The sequence below is a fragment of the Cyanistes caeruleus genome, chromosome 5, assembly GCF_971803275.1.
Source record: "Cyanistes caeruleus chromosome 5, bCyaCae1.hap1.1, whole genome shotgun sequence".
In the NCBI taxonomy this organism is placed as follows: domain Eukaryota; kingdom Metazoa; phylum Chordata; class Aves; order Passeriformes; family Paridae; genus Cyanistes; species Cyanistes caeruleus.
The window spans coordinates 1,459,828-1,469,860 of NC_141705.1; the positions used below are offsets into that span (position 1 = coordinate 1,459,828).

General features: G+C 52.8%; 1 protein-coding gene across 5 annotated transcripts in view; it reads left to right on the forward strand.

The window, feature by feature from the left end:
• The window catches only part of EXOC6B (exocyst complex component 6B), a 270,625-nt gene extending 261,818 nt beyond the window's left edge, over nt 1-8,807 (forward strand). For 2 of the 5 annotated variants that reach the window (XM_086891659.1, XM_086891660.1), the window contains one exon: nt 4,821-8,807. In XM_086891659.1, the coding sequence (XP_086747785.1) occupies nt 4,821-4,947 (127 nt within the window). In that variant the 3' untranslated portion in view covers nt 4,948-8,807. Of the gene's footprint in view, nt 1-1,455; nt 1,487-4,386; nt 4,758-4,820 lie in introns of those variants that run through there. The other 3 variants (XM_086891657.1, XM_086891661.1, XM_086891658.1) reach the window with 3 other exon arrangements.
• Nucleotides 8,808-10,033: the final 1,226 nt, after the last annotated feature.

The following is a 10,033-nucleotide window of genomic DNA, read 5'->3' on the forward strand; positions in this document are numbered from 1 at the left end:
CCAGGAGAGAGACCCCCAAATCACCTCAAACTGCTCCTCGTGGTCTGATTCCGTGGTTGATCCAACCAAACCCATCTGCATCCCTGGAAGTGTCCGGGTTGGCCGGGGCTGGGAGCACCCGGGGATGGTGGGAGGGCAGGGGCGGCACGGGGTGGGATTTGAAGGTCCCTTCCAACCCGAATTTTTCTCTGAATCTCTGATTCTCTGAGCGAGCTTGGGGTGTTTGTGAACTTTGGGGTTCCCTCGGTGTCATCGTGGTCCAGGGAAGCTCCAGCTCCTCTCCCCCAGAGGAGAAGAACGGATGTCACAGCACCTCAGGACACCCGCAGGGTCCCAGTGAGGGACACAACCAGGGCAGTTGTGGGTTTAAAGTACTTTTACACCTCCTGGTGTTGTTTTTACACCGTTATTTCCTGGGTTGTGTTATCCCTGGGTTATCCGGGGCCGTGGGTCAGGGATGGATGTGGAAATGCTGGCAGATGCTGGGATTTGGTGACCTTGGAGGGGTTTTCCAACCAGAACAATCCTGTGATACACAGCAAATTCGTGACCCAGCATCTGAGATGTGAGAGTGAGAGGTTTATTCAGAGCTAACACTAAAATGGTAAAATAATGCATTTATACCCAAAATCTGTGAGCTTGGCCGTGCAGCACCTGGAATAGCCAGGGAATTGAGGCAGGCAGTGAGCTGGGATCATGGCAGAGGCTGGGAAGGCGGTGGGACAGCAGGAGAGCAGCTCCACACTCTGTGATGTTAAAATGTCACCAAACCCCAGCCTGGCTCGTTCCATAAAGTCATAAAATCATGGAATGGGTTGGGTTGGAAGGAACCTTAAGGATCACCCCATTCCCACCCCATCCATGGGCAGGACAGCTCCCACTGACCCAGCTGGATCCAATCCCAATGTCCAACCTGGCCTTGGGCATTCCCAGGGATCCAGGGGCAGCCATGGGAAATCTGGGAATTGCAGCCCAGGCAGGAATTCCTTGCCAAGATCCCAGCCCAATCTCCCCTTTCCCACTGGAAGCCATTCCCTGGCTCCTGGCCCTGCAGCCCTTGGCCCCAGTCCCTCTCCAGCTCTCCTGGAGCCCCTGCAGGGACTCTCAGCATTCCCTGCATTTTGCCCTTCTCCAGGGGAACATTCCCAGCTCTCCCAGCCTGGCTCCAGAATCCTGGAATGGTTTGGGTTGGAAGGACCCTTAAGGATCATCCCATTCCCACCCCTTCCATGGCCAGGGTCACCCCCCACCATCCTAGGGTGCTCCAAGCCCTGTCCATCCTGGCCTTGGGCCCTTCCCTGGATCCCCTCTGAGGGGTCTCTGTCCATCCCCCACGAGCTCCGGGCACATCCGCTGCCTCCCATCCCGCCGGGAATTCCGCCGGGCCGGCTCAGCCTGTAACCTGTTCTCCTGGTTATCTCTGTCCCTTATCACGCCCGTGTCCGTCTCTCCCAGGATATCCCGGGTGTAAGTATGCGCTCGCTCGGGCTTTCACCCTCACCTCGCCGGGCCCCGATTGTCCGCTCTCAATGGAGCCCGAAAGGCTGGAATTGCAAAGTGCCTCTGGAGCGGGGCCCTGCGCAACCCGATCCTCCCAAATGCACTAATTAGAGCTAAAAGAGGAGCTTTTACCCCCGCTGCTTTCTTCCCCTCCCGGATTAATTGAGACAAAGCTCGGCTCTCTCCGAGGTGGTGTTTGTTGACAGGGGTGGGGACAGCGCCGAGCTCGCCTTTCCCTTCCTTTCACTCCTAATCCTGGGACCGGCTTCCAAACCCTCAGTTATCCCAAGGCTCTGCTCGGAGAAATAAAAATGGGAGTCTGCGAAGCCCATCCCAGATCCTGCACGGTTTTCTGTCCTGTAGGCAGATTAATTAATTAATAATAGCTAATATCTCGGCGATTGCACCTTCACATGGTGTCCGGGAATTCCAGCAGCTCCCAGATTCACCAGATCCGCCTCTGTGGGTTTGTTATGGATGCTCCCAGTTATCCCAAGGCTCTGCTCAGTGGAAAAAAACCCCTGTGGATCTGCACAGCCCATCCCAAATCCTGCAGGATTTTGTGTCCTGCAGCTGAATTCATTAATAATAGTTAATATCTCAGTGTTTCCATCGTGTCTGGAGATTCCAGCTGTTCCCATCCTTCCCAGATTTACCAGATCCGCCTCTGTGGGTTGGTTAATAGCACTCACAGTTATCCCAAGGCTCTGCTTGGAGAAATAAAACCGGGAATCTGCAAAGGCCAACCCAAATCCGGCAGGATTTTGTGTCCTGTAAGCAACTTAATTAATTAATAATAGTTAATATTGCTTCCACCTTCATGGGGTGTCTGGAGATTTCCAGCTGTTCCCATCCTTCCCAGATTTACCAGATCCACCTCTGTGGGTTTGTTATGGGCGCTCCCAGTTATCCCAAGGCTCTCCTCAGGGGAAAAAAACCTCTGGATCTGCACAGCCCATCCCAAATCCTGCAGGATTTTCTGTCCTTTATCTTAATTCATTAATAATCGTTAATAGCTCAGTGCTTCCATCTTCACGTGGTATCTGGAGATTCCAGCAGCTCCCGGATGCTCCTAGACTTTTCCAGATCCTCTGTGGGTTTGTTGTGGGATCAGGGCTCCGGCTGCAGTCCCTTTCCATCCTGATCCCGAGGTTTATCCATCCAGCTCCTTCCCAATCATCCCAACGCAGCCCAAGGTTTTCTTGCACGGAATCTGTGCTGCTTCCAAAACATTCCATGGGCCCGAGCAGGTCCCACGGGATGGGAGATGGCCCCAGAGGTGCCAGGATGGAAAAGCTCTAAATTCCCGGTGTGTGGAAGGGCTGGAGAAGGATGGGAAGAGCTTTCCAAAGGTACAGGTTGACTTCCAGAACCTCTGATGTCCCTCTGGAACCTGGGAGAGCTCCCAGCTCTGCTGGGGAAGGGTTCGGAGACCTCCTGGAGCTGTTTGGAGTTCCAGAGGAGGAGCATTGTCCCCAAATCCAGGCTGACAGGACCTGGGTGACTCCAAACCCCGCTTCCCGTTGGCACAGTCGCTCCCTGGTCCTCCTGGAGGAGCAGCTGCCAACCTGCTCCGGCTAAAAAAACCGGGAAACACAAACAAATACCGGTTTTGTTGGCTGGAAGTGCTCCAAGCTCTCCTGTTCCTGTTGGGAGAGCAGCTCTGTCTCTGGGCACTGGTAATCCCAGTAAATTCCCCTTTGGGATAAAGCTGTTGTCCTGGATTACAGTTCCAAGCCTGGTGCTTTTGGGAACATTTCCCATTCCCTGTGGCTCTTCCTCGGAGGTTGAAGCCTGGAAAACCTTGGATGTTTGTTTGCGTTCCCTAAATTTGGAGAGGTTGGGGCTGTGCTCAGTTGACTCCAGTCCCTCGGGATGATCCAGGGCCAGCTTCCCAGGGATCATCAATCATCGTGTCCCTGTCACTCCAACGCTTCCTTTGGTCCCCAAAGCCAAAACCTGGGATTATGGGATGCATCCAAAGCCCTCAGCCTCTGCCAGATTTGATTTACCCAGAAAATCTTCTACAAATTGGGATAACTGGGAAGAGCCGGGCCCCAGCAGGTTGGATTTTGGGAGGTTGTGCCTTCAGGAGCTGCGGAAAGGTTGATCCTGGTGGGATTTTTTTTTTTCCCTTCCCACCACCCTTGGAGTGTGTTCCAAGCCCTTTTCCCCACAAAAAAATACGGATCTGGGAATGCAGGAGTGCATGAACCCCCTCCCAGCTTTGCATGTGGGGTCCCATCCCACCTCCTGCTCTGCTGGGCTCTGGATTTATGGACACCTCCTGGAGACGCCACGCTCCTTCCAAACAGCTGGATTCCTTCCTGGAATGGCAATTAATTTGTGTTATATTTAATATAAATTATACACATCCATATAATTTATATTTCTTATTCGTTGGGAAAAACAGGATGGGGGCGGTGCCCCTGCCCATGGCAGGGGGCTGGAAATGGATGGGATTTAAGGCCCCTTCCAACCCAAACATTCGGTGATTCCATGGGAATATTTTATAAAATTTAAATTCACAACTCCAGACCTTCCCAGCCTCCCCTAAAGCTGCATCTCGTGCATGCAAGTTTGAAGGAAAAAAGCTTTAATTCCATGCTGATTCTTAAATCTCCTCCCCAAATTCCATCCCCGCCACTGAAGGTGACGTGGGGATGGAGAAGTCCCTGTTTGGAAGAGGGAGGATTTAGGATTTCCTGCATTTGGGAATTAGGGAGAGACCCCAAAGTGGCGTTGATTTGGGTTGGAGGGGTTTGAAGCAAAAATCCTGGGAAAATTCAAAAAAAATTGGTGTAGAGCCTGGAAATTCCATGTCCTCCCCTCTGAGCGCCAGACATTCCCAATCCCTGTTCCATAACCCCTTTGTGCTCCCTGCAGGATGCGGGACACCAGCAGGAAATTTTCACCCAGTTCCGGAAAAACGAGCGGGAATTGGGAGAGATCCCACAGTAGTGTTGGTTTGGATTGGAGGGGTTTAAAGCAAAAATCCTGGGAAAATTCCCAAAAAATTGGTGTAGAGCCTGGAAATTCCATGTCCTCCCCTCTGAGCGCTGGACATTCCCAATCCCTGTTCCATAAACCCTTTGTGCTCCGTGCAGGATGTGGGACACCAGCAGGAAATTTTCACCCAATTCCAGAAAAACAAGTGGGAATTGGGAGAGATCCCACAGTGACATTGATTGGGATTGGAGGGGTTTGAAGCCTGAAAAATTCCCCAAAAATCGGTGTAGAGCCTGGAAATTCCATGTCCTCCTCTCTGAGCGCCAGACATTCCCAATCCCTGTTCCATAACCCGTTTGTGCTCCCTGCAGGATGCGGGACACCAGCAGGAAAAACAACGTTTTCGCCCAATTCCGGAAAAACGAGCGGGACAAGCAGAAGTTGATCGACACCGTGGCCAAGCAGCTGCGCGGCCTCATCAACAGCCACCACTCCTGAGGGGCTCGGGATCTCCTTCCCGCCGCCTGGACTTCGGGAATCTCGCTCGGAGAGAAGATTTGTATTTTTTTATTCGCCTGGAAAGTCTCCGCGGAGCCTCCCCCCAACGGCAAAACGCTCCCGGTGGAACAATCCCGGGAAAAGAGGTGGTGCCAGGGGTCTCCTGGATAAGCTCCTATTTTCAGGGGTTTAGGAAGGGATGGGAATTCTTGGAACCTGGGAGAAGTTCACACCCGGACTGGGTTGTGTTTTGGTTTTTGGGGGTTTTTTTTGGTTTTTTTGGCAAAGCCAAAGTGAAGGGATCATCCTGCCTTGCTTTTGTTAATTTATTCCCTTGGGAAACAGAGAAATCTGGGAAGAGCCGTGGGTTTGGGTTCTCTGGGAAGAGGGTGACCCCCAGTGTGTCCTGTGGTTTGGATTTAGGTAGGAAAAAGGGATTTCCCAGGTTTTTCTCTCCTCTTTTCCACCTCCACGGGCTGATTTCCACCTTAGTCTGCAAATCCCTGGAATCCCTTTCCCGCGTGTCCGTAACCATCCCTGAGCTCCACTCCAGGACCTGCCAGGGGCTGCGGGATCATGGAGAAGGGACAGCCGAAGGATAATCTGGGAATGTGTCCTGTGGCACCGCTCCGGGGGTGGGATGCTGCTGGACACATCCATGGATGGGGAGCCGGAGGGGACGGATGCTCCACAGGGATGCTGGGAAGGCACACCGGCATCTCCCGGTGTCCAGGAAGGGTTTTTCCCTCTCTTTTCCCATCTTCCCTCTCCTCCTGATGGTTCCATGGGGAAAACTTGACAGTGTGACATTCCCCATGGAGCAGCGCTGCTCCAAAGTGCCTGTGGATAAAATTCCCCCTGTCCCAAAGACCCCACCCAGACATTGTCTGCTCAAACCAGGCGGCCACCAACGGGATTTAATCCCAGGATCCCTGTTCCTGAGGGGGATTTTCACCCTTCTCGTCACCCTTCTGCCTTTAATTCCTCACATTATCCAGCTGCATTCCCAAAGCCTTGAAGGGAATCCAGATCCCCCTGGTTGTTGTTGCAGCCCTGGAAGTGCTGCTCCCGTGCCCATTCCCAGCCCATGGGATGCGCCAATCCGGAGGTTCTGCCTTCCCGCCTTGCTCCACAGCAATATTTTGGGGCTGGTTTTCATTTGGAGAGGGTTTGTTTGTCTCAATCCCAAAATTAAACTTGAACACGGTTGGGAACGACCCCCTGGAGCTCTGGGGCTGTCCCAGCCACCTCCAGCTAGAGGGACCAAGGGATTATTTTCATCAGGAAGAGGGAAAATTTGCAATTCCTTGGTTTTGGAGAGGGATCGGGGGTTCCTTGTGAGCTCCTCCTGGAGGGATTTGGAAGAGGGATGGAGGGAAAAGCTGCAGGTGAAGGAAAGTTGGAGTCAGTGTGGCCAGAACGGGATCAGCTTTGGAGACACCTCTGGTAACGACCCAGAGGGACAAGGGATGGGAGTTCTGGGAGTGGGACGGAGAAGGAGCAGAAGCCCTGGGGACACAGGGAAGGGATTTTGTGCTGCCATCCTGAAATTCCATTTTTCCCACCTATATTTCACTCCACGAGGCACTCCCACAAAAAATCCCCAGCACAGGCGAGGCAAGGCCTCCTTTCAGACACTCCAGGCAGCTCCCACCCTTCCCAAATCCACGCTGGGAGCTCCATTCCCGTCTCCCTGAGCTGGTATTCCAGGAGCAGCGACCTGGGATGGGTTTCCTCGCTCCTTCAGGCTCTCCTTGGAGAAACCAGCGTTGGGATCCTCCAAACCGGCTCCCGGTGCTCAGGATTTGCTGTTGGGAGAGTCAAATCCGGCCAAGGGAGAGATTCAGGGAGTTCCTGATCTCGGGAGGTCAAGAGCTGTAACCGCAAGTCAGAGCCTGGGATGAAAAATGGGATTTTGGGATTCTGGTCCCAATTAACTTTTTGTTCTGAGAGATGTGTCTCCATCCCTTCCAAACAAAATTAATCTTTTAAACAGATTGACCCCCCCCCCCAAAAAAAAAAACCTGGAAGACATCCCAAATCCCTTCTCAGTCTCTTCCTAATGATGGGTGTCCTCCGACACGGATGGAATTGCTTAGGAGGGAAAAGTGGCTGCAGGGAATTCAAAAGGGGGAGGGGGAGGGTGGGAAACAGGGGCAGGACCCGAATCCAAGATTTCCAGCTTCCCAAAATAAATAATGCTGCTCTCACACCTCGCTCCACACCCACTGAACATTCCTTAGTGGGTTTTATTTATTAAGAAAAGAAAATTAGATTATTCCGTAATTTTTCCCGGCTCCAGCAAATATATTCCAGCACCAGTGGGGAAAAAAGTACATTAAGACCCAAATTCGGCTTCCCAAGAAGCTTCTTTCCTTCTTCAGGAGCTGTCAGGCATTCCAGGAGTTGGGAATAATCCTATAAAAGGTGTCCAAAGCGGGAATTTGCAGCCCAGCCCATCCGTAGGGTGTTCTCCCTGAGCTGTCACATGTGCAAGGTGGGAGCGGAGGGGTTTTCCTGGGAATTTTTGGGTGTTCCTGGGGCTGCAGTCCAAGCCAGATGCTCCCAGTGGTTTTTGCACTTTGTTCCAGATCCAGCCCCAGCTCCCGCTGGGATGGGGACGGGAGGAGTTGGGAAGATGCTGTTTTGGGGTTGTTTTCCCCGGACTGGCTGTTTGGGGGAAGGTGGAATTTCGGACGAGAGCTGTGGGAAGGGCCACAGTGGCCCCAAATTCCTTGGAAGGTTCTGGGAAGCGAGGCTGGGATGGAGCCGGGGCCGCTCCGGGGGCATCGCTGCTGTCGCTTCCCTCACACTGAAGTTTTGGCATCAAATCCCAACCAAATTCCAAATCCCGGGCAGAGATTCCTCAGCCTTGGATGTCTCCTGGCTCCGCTGGGCTTTTCCCGTTAGTTCTGGGTTGGGTTTGGTGCTTTTGTGGACCTTGGAGGGGTTTGGAGCATCCAAACTCCATCCCACGCTCCGGTTGGATTCGAGTCCCATCCCTGGGAGCCGCAGGATTTTTGGGATCTCTGTCCCATTTTTCCTACAGCTCTGTGGGGCTGGAGACCCCTCATTTCCCACCCCCCAGCACCATTCCATGTTTATCCCACTGCTGGCAGCCCCAAGGGAACACAAATCCCATAAATCCCATCCCAAATGACTCCAGGATGATCCTAGCTCTGCTGCCCACTGGGAACGCCGTGGATCGGAGGGAAGCGACCCAAAAACCCCGGGATTGGCTGGGATTCACCCCAAAAATGCCGGGATGGAGGCGGGGAGCTCAGGGGAGTTTGCTTCACCCCAAAGCTGCTGCTCCAATCTCTCGGCCCCAGGGCTGGATTTGGGAAGCTTTTCCCAGAGCTGGGATCCATCCCCACCTGCAGCTTCCCAAAAATTCCATGGGCAGCTCTGGAATCCTGCCCTGTCCCAGCTGATCCCTGCCCTGGCTCATCCCTCAGATTCTGTTTTTCCAGGAAAAGCCCCCCCTCCTCTCCCATCCCACATCCCATCCCTCCCTGTCCACCGGGGTTGCCTTTTCCCGTTGATTTTGGGGTGGAAGGACCTGATTTTGGGAACCGAGGTGGTGAAAACAGCTTTTTTTGCACAAGTCGTTGCACAATAAGGGGAAAATTTAGCAAATTAGGTTTAACTTTAAAGGGAATTTTGTTGTTTTGTTGGGTTTTTTTTTTTTTTTCCTTTAAAACTCGCTAGCAGAGCTACTGATTCCAAGAGGAAAAAGAGCTGGAATGGCTGGAGAAAGGACTGCATGGTTTACAGGTTCAATTCTGTTAGAAATTAGCATGTTGGACATTTATCCTGGTGTAATTCCAATTAAACAAATACAGCATTTAACGGTTTCATTCATGCCTCGTCTGGCTCTGTGCGTCCCCGGGGAAAAACCTGAGCCCTAAATCCCACGGAAGATAAAATTCCACATCTCCTTTGGACACCTGGCTGCTGGAATTCCCAGGTTTACTGGGGATCCAAGGGGAAGAAAATCCCTGGATGAGCGTTGGATCCCGCCCTCCCTCATTGCCCTGAGCGGAAACCAAGTCTGGCCCAAATTTTGGGGGATTTTAATCGGTTTCTATCAAAAAATTCCTCCCTGGGAGGTTGGGATGGGGCTGGGCTGGAATTCCCAGATTTGCTGGGGCTGCCCCTGGATCCCTGGCAGTGCCCAAGGCCAGGCTGGACACTGGGATTGGATCCAGCTGGGATCCTGGGAGCTGTCCCAGCCCATGGAATGGGGTGGGATTTAAGGTCCCTTTTGCACCCAAACCATTCCAGGTTTCTGGAGATGGGGGGATTTCATGGAATGGCTCAAGCAGATGGGGTTTGTGTCGGATGAAGGATTTAGGGAATATCCATGGGCTGGGATAGCAAAGATTCCTGGATGGTTCGTATTCCATGAATCCCTCTAATTCCCCTCTTTAAGCCATTTATCCCTGTTGGTTTCTGGCAGATCCTGGGGCAGGGATTCCCAGGTGTTCATTCCCTGGAGTTGTTGGTGACTCCACCTCTGCCAGGAGTCTTTCCCCACTGGAGAGGGAAAAAGGAGGGTGGGAATCTCCCAGAGGGAATCTCCCAGATTTCCAGGATATTCCTGGCTAATGGAAAAAAAAAAAAAAAAGGGCAAATTGCATCTCCTCCCGCAGCTGGTCCAGGGAAGACCCAAAAATCCAGGAAACCCCTCAGTGCCTGGGTTAAGGACCTTTGTGTCACCCCTGTCCCCTTCTCCTGCTGAATTTCGGGAGCTGGGCTGTGCCAGGAAAAATCTGGATGCTCTCCAGGTGGGAGATGGAGATGTGGGGATAGGAAATGGTCCAGCACTGGTGGGAGATGGTGGGAAGGGATCTCAGATCATCTGGATCAATGGATCTCGAATCATCCCGGATCAGTGGATCTCAGATCATCCCAGATCAGTGGATCTCAGATCATCCTGGATCAGTGGATCCAGTCCCCCTGTCCCCCCCGTCCTCAGGACACCCCAGCCCAGCCCTGAGCCGCCATTCCAGCCCCAGGGAGGCGTTACCAGCCCAGTTTTCACCAAACCATGGAATCAGGGAATATCCTGGTTGGAAGGGAC